The 14,378-nt window shown below is 28.6% G+C and overlaps 1 protein-coding gene across 1 annotated transcript; it reads right to left on the reverse strand.

Moving 5' to 3' along the window:
- Positions 1 to 4,750: 4,750 nt before the first annotated feature.
- Positions 4,751 to 8,663, reverse strand: LOC112702125 (hydroxymethylglutaryl-CoA lyase, mitochondrial). Its single transcript, XM_025753043.3, has 9 exons — positions 8,352 to 8,663; positions 7,281 to 7,462; positions 6,964 to 7,165; positions 6,605 to 6,784; positions 6,264 to 6,344; positions 6,017 to 6,180; positions 5,767 to 5,903; positions 5,385 to 5,500; positions 4,751 to 5,214 (listed from the first exon to the last, which is right to left on the reverse strand). Exons 2-9 carry the CDS (start codon positions 7,445 to 7,447, stop codon positions 4,966 to 4,968), a joined length of 1,296 nt encoding a protein of 431 aa, XP_025608828.1. The 5' UTR covers positions 7,448 to 7,462; positions 8,352 to 8,663; the 3' UTR covers positions 4,751 to 4,965.
- Between the last annotated feature and the right edge of the window lie 5,715 nt (positions 8,664 to 14,378).

A 14,378-nucleotide genomic window follows, 5' to 3' on the forward strand; every position in this document is an offset into this window, starting at 1 on the left:
AGTTCCATAATTCACTTCTTAAAATTTGGTTAGCCCTGAAATTTAGTCTACACATACTAGACACACCCAGCTTTCATTTCCAATTGGTCACAACTCATTATCCATCTAGAATTAGGAGTTATAGGCATATCAAGTTACTAATTTAGAAAACGGAATTCTGGTTTTTATTATTCAATGTATCACATTTCAAAAATTCTGAAATTTTATGATAATAAACTAAGTTTATAATAGTTTCATTCAAAATTGGTTTTATTTCAAAATTTAATTTATAGAAATTGCAGCGAAGCGAACAAATTGCAGCCTAATTTGAGAATTCTGCGGAAAACAGATTTGACGACCAAAATTAAAAAGTTCACCATAAATTATATACTTAACAAATAATTCCGAAACTTTTTAGGCTAGTCCTAGACACTCTAATATTCGCCCCAGATTTCAACCCAAGCAATTCTAATCATCATAGAATTAGTTATAGCCTTTTAAAGTTGTCCTCTTTTAAAAGTAATGCAAAAAAATCAGATTTCGCTGTCTAACTTAAAAAATTCATAACTAATTTAACAATTAATACGAACCTCTCAAAATTAAACTATAAAAATTACACTTATTCTAGTTTATTCAGCATTTAATCTCATACAGTTTTGTTTACTATCGATTTACTGGTTCGTTTTCAAAGTTACTGTATTATTTCAGAAATTAGATTTTTAAGAAAACGGTTTGGCATTTAAATTTCATCCTTCCAATAAGTCTCAAGATCAATTCCAACCGATCACAAATTAATTTAGCCGCTGTTACAACATCTCAAATAATCAATCCCGTATTAACCAAATCAACATAATCTCTCAAGGATTAAAATTCCAGCCAAACAATAATCTCTCAAAGATTCGTCATGCCGGGACTAAAATGACCGGTAAAATGCTAATTTTAAGATGTCAAGAATCTATGATGCACAAATACTGACACGGATACGGGATACGATACGACACGGAACACGTCGATACGCAAATTTTAAAATCTTACATGACACGTATATATATAAAATATAAAGTATTTTTTAGATAAATTGAAATGATATTTTGATATTTTATTGATATTAAAATATAAATTAAATTTTTTAATTGTTTTTAATGTCTTATTTTAATTATATCAATTATTTAAAATATTTTTTGTTTTAATAAATAATAATATATACTATATCTAAATTTATTTTAAGAATATATGTTAAGAATAAGACTGGACATGCGGACATGTGATGGTATTTAAGTGTGTCCAGGCGTGTCCGGAAAAAAATTTTTTATTTTTTATTAAGACACGGTTGGACACAGCAGACACGCGTGTCGGACGAGTATCGGTGAGTATCGTGTCCGAAATGTGTCCGACACGCGGACACGATAATTTAGCGAAGTGTCCATGCTTCATAGTCAATAACTAAATTGAATTCTATTTACAAAATTTTAATCAACTACCATAATGAACCTTCATCCAACTGTACAAAATCAGCACAAATCCAACATTTACTGACAAAGTAGGCTACCTATCTTTCACAATCAATGTGAAAATCAAGACCTGTAACCAATTCTTGTGGATTCTCTTCAAATTAAGAGCTATAGAATGCTCACTTCTTACATGAAATTGTTGTGGTTCGCAAACTTTCTTGCTCTATGTTAGTGACATAAACGAACCTGAGAGCAATACAAGGCATAGAGTGAAAGTGTGTTGATTTTCTTTGATCACTCTATTGTTTATTATTCTTCTATTTTTCTTTTAGTGTCTTTTGTTATGTCATTGTTTCAGCTTCAACCCTTTAATGGAATATCTCAGCTTGCAGTGGGGAATCCATTCAATACTTCAATTGCTGATAAATGTTAGATGATATAACAAATAACACTTCTTTGTTTCTAGAAGCTTACATTAATCTTTTCAAGGCATCATAAGAGTATAATCTTCTTAGAAGTTTTGGGAATGGAAGGAGATTGAGAAATGAGGTGTGTGCTTGTCATGGCATGTAACTATGTTCTTCCTTCTGAGAGATAATGTATGTTTTAAAGTCAAAAGTCAACACCCTTACAATTTTCTTATGTTGTTTGGGCTTCATAGGCCCATTTTGTTTTACGGTTTAAATTTCAACATACCATGTTTGGGCTTCACAGGTGTATAGATTGTCCTAATTCCTAACAAGCACAGCACCACAACCCAGGTGTCTCAAATGCTGGAGAATCTTCAACGTTTCTTGTAATCTAGGGCTTACTGTACAAGTAAGTAGAAGGGTCTTCTATTCACGGATTCCATGATCTCTTGGACCCTAACGGTCTCACAGTAAAGGTAACCGTCATCGGATTTCGTGAAACAGTGGTTGAAATGGGTCTTCTTCTCTGCGGGGTCCACCAGGGAAGTCTTCAAGGGATCCTTTGAGTTTGCGGGGAAGAAGTAGGTTTTGGGGAAATGGGGATTTGGAAAAGGAGTTGTTGAAATTCAAGGTTTTGGGAATGGAAGGAGATTGAGAAATCAGGTGTGTGCTTGCCATGGCAAGTAACTGTGTTCTTCCTTCTTTGCTCTATGTTATAAAGTCAAAAGTCAACACCCTTCCAATTTTCCTGTGTTTTTACTTTTTTGGGCTTCATATGCCCATTTTGTTTGTGTTTACTATTAATAGATACTGAAGTGCCTATTAATTTTTTTTTCTAATAATAATAACAACTTGAAAAAAAAGATTTTTTTGAGTTATTTTTTTTAAAAGATTTTATGTAAAAATAAAAATAATTTTATGTTTTGATATCTCGTATAAAAAGATTAGGTATAATAATATAAAAATATTTTTTTATTTATTATATAAAAAATATTTTTTTAAAATATTTTTTTAATATTTTTATTTTTATTATTAAAAATTTATCAAATATATTAATAAATAAAAAATAATTTTTTATTAAAATTTTTTTTTATTAAGATAATAACATCCAAATAAACACTAAAATTACTTAACTCAACTCACTCTTTATCATAGACGTATATTTTAAAATAACACATTTTATGTCTAAAATATTGTGATTATAACATTAGAAATTTGTCGGTGAATAGTTAGTCCATAATGTTCAGTTTAGTTAGATAAACTCATTGATGGGTTAATTGGTTTGCACCGGAGATAACATTTTTTTCCGTTAGTTCAATTACAATAAAAATATTCATATTTTTTTAAGAGTAAAGCTTTAATTCGATTTTTTCCTATTTTTACAAAGGATAAGATATTATTTTGTTTAAAAAAAAATACTTTGACTCTTAACTTTTTTTAAGATAATATAATTTTTTGTTAAAAAATTTATTAAATAATAACGAAAATTAATTTTGTGAAAATTTTATCTATAATTTATCAGGATTTTAAATTTCTATAGACTATTAATAAATTTATTTTTGAAAATTTTTTTTATCAATTGTGGTTAAGTGGAGAAAGACCATTGCTAAAAGTGAAAGTGATATCGTAGAAAAAAAAGTAATTTCTGTACAACGATCTTTTAAAGAGAAAAATAGCATCGAACAAAAAATAAAATAAGATAACAATAGAGAAAATAACGATGATAATAAAATATTGTTACACAATAGAAATAGTAGATATAAAAATAATAATGACGAAAATAAAAAAGGTAGTAGTAGTGGTCATAATTGATTATATTTTTAAAAAGAACTTTGTGGGATTTAAAAATTCAATAATTACAAATAAAACTCCCACAAATTAATTTTCGTTACTATCTAACGAATTTTTTAGTAAAAGAATCGTATTATCCTAAAATAAAAAAAATTAAGGATCGAAGTGTCTTTTTTTTTAACAAAAAACACTTTATCTTTCATAAAAATAAATAAAAGTCAGATTAAATCTTTACTTTTTTAACTCAAAATATTAGCAGCGAAAATCAGAATTTTTTATTTTTAATATTGGAGTGGTAGTAGTGTTTTTTTAAAATGTGGATTGTTGGGGTGTTATACTCAAATGTGGAATCGTTTAACTAGAAAAGCATAAATCGGACCGTCCGATTTATTAGAGGTATAAAAATCGGACCATCCGATTTGTAAAGGTACAAAAATCGGACCGTCCGATTTATAGAGGTACAAAAATCGGACTGTCTGATTTGTGAGAGGTACACAAATCGGACCGTCCGATTTGTGTTAAAAAAATTAAAAAATTTAAGGTACAGAAATCGGACCCTCCGATTTGTGTACTTTCACAATTTTGAAAAACACCAAAATTTACAATGTTAAAGTATATCACCACTTATACTTCCATAACAAAAAAAATAGCCCGGAAATCATAGTGTTTGTTTATTTATTTATTTTTATAAACCTTCCAATTGTGCACTAATTGGATGTCTAACACAAATGTTATAAACTCAAATCAAAAGAGAACATTTTAGGAACATTGAACTTTCTTCAAGGGAACAAAAATCATCCTCAAACTTACCGAATAGTTAGTTTAAAACCTTAAAAGAACAAAAATAGAATGGCTAATTATGATGAAATTTTTATTCCCTACAATTTGCACATTTTAATCGTACACTTATTCATAAATTTTCATCTTAAGGGAAAAAAAAGTTGCATGATTTATTTTCCATTGTTCATTAAACCTGCCAAAATTGTGTTCTTTGCTGAATAAAACTGGTCAAGTTTAGTATTAACCATGAAAATGTGTTGCAACAAGTACAATAATGACTGAAACTAGCAAACTTCACATTTTCAGTTTGCACATACAATTGGAAAATCAAATTCACTATTTGATTCATTCTTACTTCTCAGACAATCAATAGAAGTAATCATTTTATTCCTCTTCTATTTGTATAATATGGTAGCATAAAAAATGTGTGGAATGACATGTTTCTGCTTTAAGCATTTGAATATAACAATGTTGTATTATGGTACATTAATTAATCTTATATCTATAGCCAACCTTGCATAGGACGAGCTCGGTTGCTGTTACGGATATTAATCTTATATCCTAGAGGCTTCGGCGGTGACTTGGCTCAAGGCGATGGCAGTCTTCGAACCAGACGGGCGCCCCAATTGCTTGCTGATGAAGTCGCCAACCGACATGAGCTTTCCGAGATCAGTGTTGGTCTTCACACCAAGTCCATTCAGCATGTACACAACATCTTCAGTAGCAACATTTCCTGAAGCACCCTTGGCATATGGACACCCACCTAGACCGGCGATGGAGGAATCCACCGTACTAATCCCCATCTATTGTTAACATGCAAATTAATATATTTTTTTCCATTAATGGTTTTCAAGCTTGTTTATGGAAATCTAAAACGCATGTGATAAAAAAAAATCTTGCATTGCTCTAGGTTGAAACTAGCAACACAAAGATCAAACAAGTAAAAGGTATAAACAATTGTTTGATGACTTACTTGGAGCGATACAAGAATATTCGAAAGGGACTGGCCATAAGTGTCATGGAAGTGGACTGCGAGCTTCTCTGTCGGAACAACAGCCATGACAGCCAAAAGCATAGGAACTACAGTTCCTGAACATCACAGAATGAAAAGAAATCAATGCAAGCATATTATCAACGAGCTGATAACAATTCTTAAGAAAATTGAAAGCACAAAGTTTGATATTCATTCTCAATCTAAGTAAGCCAAGAGATGAATATTTTTTTCTTATCAAGGTCTTACTTAACAAGATACTCTAAAAGGAGACAGAATCTAGTTTATTATTGAAACAAAAGAAAATTGCTGCTAAGGAAATGTTTAAATTTTAAAGATAACAAAAATCCATCTAACTTTTTACCTGGTGTGCCGACACCAATTGTGTCACCAAGGGAGATCTCAAAGCAGCCCATATCATATAGTTCTTTAGCAACATATGCCACTTTTGAGGGAGGGATTGGTCCTTCCACTGGGCATCCGATAACACAAGATACATATCTATGATTGTTCAACACAGAAAACCATTAGAATTCAGAATAGGCAGAACCCAAACAGAATTGTAATTTTTTTAAGTGATTTTTATGGATAAATAAAGAAAATAAGAGACATACCCTCGAACAGGAATCGATAGTTCTTTAGCAGCACGGGTAACAGCCCGGTAACGAACAAGACTCTCTTCAATATTACAGTTAATGTTTGATTTTGAAAATGATTCAGATGCTGATGCAAAAACAGCTACTTCTCTTGCACCAGCTGCTATAGCAGCGTCAAAGCCCTATAAATATGATAAGTAAGAAATATGAATGTGAATCTTCAATGAATATTCCTATTTTTTATGTCTTTTTTAGAAATACATACCCTTAAATTAGGAGTCAGAACTGGCAATCTGATGCCTTCCAAGCCATGAACCCCTTGCATCACGTCCTTTGCATCAGCCAACTGCAAGACAAAAAAAAAAAAAGACCAAGAAAAAAAAAGGGATTTAAAAAACAGATCGAGAGAAAAGGAAGGATAATATCTATAGAAGTAATTCAGAATGAAATGGTTGGATTGTAATTTTATATGTAAGTGATTCAAAAATATTGTATCAATAACCATTCGATGCTTCAGATAAGTGAACACTGGAGAAAATCAACCACCACAATCACGATTAAAAGCATCAATATCAGGTTACAATAACAACAGTAAATCTACTTCACCTGTGGTACCCATTTGGGAGATACAAAACTTGTAGCCTCAATAACAGACAACCCGCAAGAAGCTAGTCTATGAATCAATTCAATCTTTACAGCCGTTGGTACAGTGTTCTTCTCATTCTGTAATCCATCCCTTGGACCAACTTCAACTATCTTCACATAACTCGGTATGCTACCCAGAAACTGCGTTATGCCATTTTGAAAATTTTTAATATTCCAATTATCAAGTCAGGAAAATATGGAAATATACAAATCACAAAGTTTACAATCTATACATAAATCAAAATGTAAAGTGCTAATGTCTATAAACCAACCTTAGTAGCAGTAAAATAACTACAAAAATACTGCAGCCGTTGAATTACCTTATGTGTTGAATGTGGTATGTCTTTGCTATTCCCCCTTGGACTAGAGTGGAAATCAGATAAAGAATCATCAATCATTCCAAACTTCATTGAGTTTCTCCCTTTGGTCGTAGTCTTTTGACTGAAGGTGCGACATTGAGCAATGTCTCTTGTGTGCCTTTTCCATGGGTAAGTCTCCGCTGTATACTCTTCATTGTCTTCACTGCAACAAGATACGATGGGGTTAATGTTATGGATACAGTATAGAGATGACTAAATAATACCATGGACTAGAATCCAATTAAGTTTCTAAACTTAAATTGAAACATTTGACTCACTCGCAGCTGTTAGATGTGCTGCAACTTCGTCCTTCAATAAAGCAGATTCCCATACCAAAGTTATCTTCTCTAGGACGGCAAGCACCAGATGAGAACCTCTGAATCCTATCAATGGTATTCATGCTCGGCAACTTGTCAAGACCAAGCGGTTCCTCCAAGCTCGACATGTTGAAGTGGATGAACTGAAGGAAATTGGCAAAAGATACAGTGTAAGCAAGGATATCCAATAACATTATAAGTATATGCAAAATTTCATCTACAAATTATGTGTCTATTTATCCTCACACAAAGATATACAGTTCTGATTTAACATTCTCCTTTGCAATCAGTTAAATTTTTTAGTTAAATTCATTGCCCCTATATATCATATACAAAGTAATGAAATAGCTTGTAATGCAAATTAAAACTCCGCGAGAGGAAACAGAAACATTATGAGCTGTAATTAAACTCGGCTCTGTATTACTTGAACAGGTGGAACATGAGGAGACAATTGAAAACGAACTCAGAATATAAAAGGTTTAAATTTTCAATCTTCAAAGGCAAGAAAATCACTTTCAACTCACTTTCATACTTAGTAACGACCAAAAAATTGTGGTGTGGAATGTAAATGAATCACATTCTTCCACTCACAACTTCCTCAAATTTGTGTTGTACTAAGCATATATTAAAGTGAATTCTTCATTCCCCATTTTATAAGATCAATATCAATAAAATTTCAACAAATAAACAGCATTGTCTGCTAAATTATCATGCTTTATTAGGGGGATTTCCAAAATTGCATGTGATCACAATTGACTCCAACTGTGATAGCAATACCAAGTTAGCAACCAGCAAAAACTTTTATTCTTTTTATTTAAAAAAAAACGCAAATCTCACAGTTAAAGGTTGAAACATAAGCTCAAATCAGAAGTAATTAATTCAACATATAAAAGAAATTTAGGGAACCAGTCATAATCAACGAAACCACAAAAAAAAGGAGGGAAAAAGCGAACTGTTTAAAATATGAATATGCGAAATCGGGTTAATTGAAGACGAGCAAACGAAATTGAGAATCGGAAGAAGCAGACGGACCTGGAATGAAGGGAAGAAAGAGAAAGAAATCGCGGGAATTGAAGAAGAGAAAGGAAACCCTAGAAATTGGGGGTGAAATAGAAGTAGGTGGAATTAGGAATCAGTTGGTTGTTGGCGTTTTCTTTTTCTCTCTACGCTTCTTTTCTTTCCCTCTTCTTTCTGCTACACACAATATCTAATTTAAAAAAAAAAAAAAGAAATTTTATATTAATTTTTTTTTTAAGAAAAAATAAATTTTCCCCTCCACAATTTTGGATCTTTGATTTTTTAGTTAGCCGACCAAACAATTTGTTTTCTTTCCTTTTTTAATTTGGCTTGAAGTGTGATTGTGATCTTAATATATAAAATACAATAAATATTGAAATAACTGTTTTATACAAAATTTAAAAATTAATAATAATATTTCAAAAATAAATTTGGTATTTAAATATCATTTTATATATTGTTATACAATCAAGAGTGTCTATTTATAAATTTAATTATAATAACAAAATCAATTTAATATCAAATTAAATAAACATAAAATTAATACAAGATATATATTTAGATATTATTTTAATATATAATATCCTAAATATATTCTAACATAAAATATTTAAAAAGAATATAATCAAATATTTAAATTCTTAAATTAAACCCCTCCCAAAAAAAAAAATTGGTTACTCAAATATTTGCATTTTGCAAAAGAATCGAAAGTATTAATTTCTTGAGGGCTTAAGAACTCACACAATAAAATTAAATGAAATATAATATTTGGTTCATTTATTTATTTTTGTCTTAAGTATGTGATATTTATGTGGCATGTTTTCACTCGATTTCCGCAACCAATAGATGGTTTTCTATTGGTCGGTGATTGGTAAGAGTTCTTCTCAACCACCAACTTAACCAAAATAAGACATATGCAATAAAGGCCTAAGAACACAAGCCAATTGTTCAATCATTATTTTTATATTATTATTATTATTTGGGAAGAATTTATTTGTTTAATTGTGGCGGATAACACTTATTTCTATCTCTTTTGCGTGTATGTTTGTTTTTCTTTTTTTTTCTTTTGTCATGAGTTGTATATAAATTTTTTGAGCTTAAGTAGGGAGTTAATTCTTTATAGTTAATATTAGTGATTTTTTTAAATTATTTTTATTCTAAATTTTAAATCTTAAATTCTAATCTTAACTCTAAATCTTTGAGGATTAAAAAATAATTTCATAGTAAAAAATTAATTAATATTGACTATTTAAAAATTAATTTTTTATATTGATTCAAAATAGTTATTAACATAGATATATAAACGTAAATTAAATAGTTTATAAACTTTTCTAGTTTTGTTTAAACATATTCCACTCCTTCAGTAACAATTAATTAACAAAACCCTTTTTTTATGGTAAGAACAAGATTACGATTAGGGTATTCAAATTTAAACCTATTCAAGTTAAACGTTCATTCAATTTAATTTAAACAGAAAATTGATTAAAATTGTACTAATTCGGATTTGATTGGATTCTATTTTTTGTAAACAGTTGAATTGAATTAGATTTTGCATCTATTTTTTATAATCAATCCAATCCAAACCACACAATGTGCTATAATATTATTATTTTATTATTATATTTATAATTATACTTATAACATGTTCAATTTGTTATATATTTTTATATTATTTATATATTATTATTATTTAATAAATATTTTATCATTTTATGTTTAAAATATTATTTATTTATTTATTTTAATTAACCTATAATTTTATTTCTATTGTTATGTTATTATTTGCTTTTTAAGATATTGTTGAGACTTGTTGTGTCATTATTGATTATTTAAAATTTGATGTTAGAAATTTGTTATATGTATTTAATTTTTTTACAAAATCGATCAAAACTGTTTGAAATTGGATCAGATCGGATCTTTTTTTTAAGACTAAAGTATTCCTTTTGTCCCCAACGTTTTGATTAAGTTCTAAAGTTATTCCTAACGTTTCAATCGTCCTATTTAAATCTCTAACATTTTAAACTGCACTACAAATAAATTTAATATTCGAATCAGATGAGTTTTTAACTCAAAATCGATCTAAACCGCACCACAAACACCCTTAATTATGATTTATTTGAAATTTTAAACGGATCTAAAGTAATACCATATTTTAGCAATAAATTGCACTGTAACACATTTAGTATAGATTAATCATAATAATCTAATGACATAAATCCTATGATGCACGAACACCGATACAAATACAGAACACGATACAATATGAAATATATTAATACATAAATTCTAAAATCTTATAAGATACAAAAATACATATATATATAAAATATAAAATAAAAATCATATAAAAATTTTTTATATTATTAAATCAATATTGTATGTCTATTTCAGGAAGGTAGCATGAGCCTATCGCACAGTCCTTTGTGCTTTCAATGTAGACATTTTTCTTGGCGTATAGTTATAGCTACCTTAATTGATATAAGTAGTGAAGTTTAAGAAACATTGGTGTGTCATGATCGTAGCAAATAAATAATAATTAAGTCAAATAACACTACTGCTCTTCTAATTTCTTACGATGAAAATGAAGGTTAATATCTTGTTTTTATGCATTTAATATAAGAAAAGTTCAGAAAACTTGTCAAAACTAAAATAGTTAATTGAAATAATGAATAAAGATTTACTTCTTAGACAATAGAAATGGTTGAATTGATTGCACTCAACGGAGACAATTGCAACAATGATTGATTGGGTTTGCTTGAAACAGAATAAGAGTAATTTAGTGTGACATCTTCGTAATGTTATTAAATAAATTTATGAATTGAACATGACGTGAAACTAATTTTTCTAGAAATATCTGTCACATTTAACCTTAAAAAAAAAATCCAATTACTATCTTTGGTATAAAATAAAATAAAATAATTCAAAACAACAGTCAACAAAAGTTATGCCATGTAATAGGAAAATCAATTTAAGCAAATTCTGTAGCGTCTATAAGTTTGGTGTCGAATTTATTGAACTTATTTTTTATGATAATAAGTTTTAAATATTTAAAAATTATTTATTTTTATAGTTTTAAATTAAATATTAATATTTATTCTTTTTTAATAAATTAGGTAACTATTTAGTATTTACAGTCAACATAACAAGCACCATCAATTTAAATGGGCAATCAGTCTCTCTTAATAGAAAAAGACACACCATGATGACATCCAGTTATGTTTTTCTTTTTAAATAAAAAATTCATTATATATATTATGTTGATTATTTTAATATATAAAATATTATAAAGCTTGTTAAAGAGATTTTAACTTTCCTGTTTAAAATTTTTTCCAATGAAAAACTCAAAATACATAGTTGTTTTAAGAAATGGATAAAATAAAAAATGCTATTTATAGTTTAAAATAACTATTATATTATAATTATCAATCATGTTGTGTATAATTTTTTTAAAACAAAAGTCACTATGTAAATTTTCAAAATATTCGTATGTTACAAGTTTAATTATTTTAGTGTAGTAAGTTTGATTATTCTAATAGTTAATTATTTAGTTAATCAATATAACATATTTGCATAATTATATCGATTAGCTTGTATATACTACTTCATAAAAAAAAGTAATAATAGTAGCAAATTAAAATAAATAAATAAATAAATGAAAAGAAAAGAAACATGAAGCATGAAAACCAGAGGAGTGAATAGTTGAGAGAGCAAACCTTTTTTGCTTATTTTCTTACTTCTTCTTCATCTTATGCATTATGCATTGTTGTTAAGGAATTGGTTATAGGCTACTATTATATATATTATTGTAGGTGCATGAAAATTCAGCAAGGTAACCCAAAATTTCAACATTGATAATAACTGCCATATTAAATATCTTAGTACCAACTCAGTTACATTAATTTACCAATTAAACAATGTACTTATACCAATTTGCACATACCAATTCACAATTTATTTGTATATCAAAACGTCATACCCTATCAGATTGATTCATATAAGCTATTCTCGTCCAGTGGGATAAGATTTTGTGTTTTGTGATCATCCAATTGATAGAAAAACCAATTTGATTAATTACTGTTTTAGGGACTAATTTAAAAATTTTTGGAATACTAAAGACTATTTTGACTATTGACTCGCTTAAGACCATTTTGATTATTAATCCACGTGAAAAAACTTTTTTAAGATTGAAGTAGAAGGGAGGCTGCTGGTGAATGCACTCTTAGACAACCAACATTTTGTGTTGTTGTCTTAAGGTATATTTTCAACCCAATTCTTTATGTTGTCTAGACTTTAGACATGTTTGGTTTGCTGGATTTAATGTTTGGCAGTTATATCTTGATCAAGTTTGACGCCATCTACACCAACTTGTGTAAAAGAACTTTCAACAAATTGTTGGTTGACAATATCCAACATACTTCTCCTTTCATTTGACTATTAGTATCATTTAATTTGGCAATATATCGATACAGAATGTTAATCATTGCTTTTTTAAATTTATCTATCTTTTCTTTATATTAATATTAATATATATCATTGTGAGAAAATTTTTTAACTGAACAGTGATAAAATAAATAATCTTTTCAAAATGATAATTATAGTATTCAAATCCAAATTAACTTTAATTGGTTAAGTAATTACATGATTCATTCGTTTAAACAAGTGTTCAGAATTCAAATTCTGCCTTATCTATATAACAATCAATTGTCTAATAATAAATTCTTAAATAAAACTCAAATTCAGGATGAATTAATTTTTAACTTATCGAGTATCAAGATGCTGTGGACAACAAAAAATTTAAATCCTGATGAATTTGTTTCTATCTTTATTTTATTTCTCTTGAGATCAATGTGGATGGCTTGATAGAAATCATAGAATCCAGCCAGATTGGTCAAAATGGTGGAGTGTATCTGGTTTTATATGCGATAAAAAAGTGCCTTTAAAACTTAAAGGTAAATTCTATCGCACTGCTATAAGACCGGCTATGCTTTTATGGTACGGAGTGTTGGGTGACCAAAGGAGAGTACGAACATAAGTTGAGTGTGGCAGAGATGAAGATGTTAAGATGGATGAGTAGTTATACGCGATTGGATAAAATAAGGAACGAAGATATAAGGGAGAGAGTTGGAGTAGCACCCATTGTAAAAAAGATGGTTGAATCGCGTCTCATGTGGTTTGGACATGTGAGAAGGAGACCGACAGAACACCTAGTCAGGAGGGTGGATGAGATGGAAGAATGACAAGGAGTGAAAGGTAGAACAAGGAGTGAAAGGTAGAAGAAGACATAAGAAGACCGTCCATGAGGTGGTTAAACGAGATCTACGTGTAAACGGCCTCTCTATAGATATAATACATAACAGAACACAATAACATCTATCGTTTGATTCATATAGCCGACCTCACCTAGAGGACAAGGCTTTGTTGTTGTTGTTTATTCTATCTTCTTTTGATCTGATATGGTCTTAATTGTAACCTTTTTTCATATTAGTATATTAATACTTAACAGACACTAACATTTTCGTTAATTCTTTTTAATAAATTAAATGTGTATAATAGTAATAAATAGAAGTTAGTAAAAAAAATGATATACACTAATTAAAAGATTTTGAGTATGAAAAATATAACAGGCCAAGTAGTTAGATTTTGGTGCGAAACTAAAAATTCTTCCGCAGTTGAGATTGTTGTGTATTTATCTAATAATTATTATTTTTATTATTTTAATTTTTTGTTGATGTTTTAATAGATAAATTCTAGTATTTGTTATATTATGATTTTTTTTTTAATTTTAAATTTTTTATTAAAGTAAATTCTTTTTTCAGTTTTATGGTTATATCAAATTAAATGTAAAAATGTATTAAAAATTATTAATGATAATAAACTTTATTTGATAATAATTTAATAAAATAAAATCAAAATTAATATTGTAATGGAAATAACAAACCATTATTGTTAATAATGAATAAATTCGTCTATGGTTCATACAAATGAGTATAAAAGAAAAAGTATGGAAAAGCCAATAGTTTTAAAAAAAACACCCAATCTTTC

The sequence above is a fragment of the Arachis hypogaea genome, chromosome 7 (assembly GCF_003086295.3).
Source record: "Arachis hypogaea cultivar Tifrunner chromosome 7, arahy.Tifrunner.gnm2.J5K5, whole genome shotgun sequence".
Classification (NCBI taxonomy): Eukaryota; Viridiplantae; Streptophyta; class Magnoliopsida; order Fabales; family Fabaceae; genus Arachis; species Arachis hypogaea.

Excerpts from the sequence above, each read along its gene's own strand:
- LOC112702125 (XM_025753043.3), bottom strand. The coding sequence starts at position 7,447 with ATGTCGAGCTTGGAGGAACCGCTTGGTCTTGACAAGTTGCCGAGCATG. Across the intron at positions 6,181-6,263 it reads TTCTGACTCCTAATTTAAGG|GGCTTTGACGCTGCTATAGC; the intron begins GTATGTATTTCT and ends TCATATTTATAG. Across the intron at positions 5,215-5,384 it reads ATATTCTTGTATCGCTCCAA|ATGGGGATTAGTACGGTGGA; the intron begins GTAAGTCATCAA and ends TGTTAACAATAG.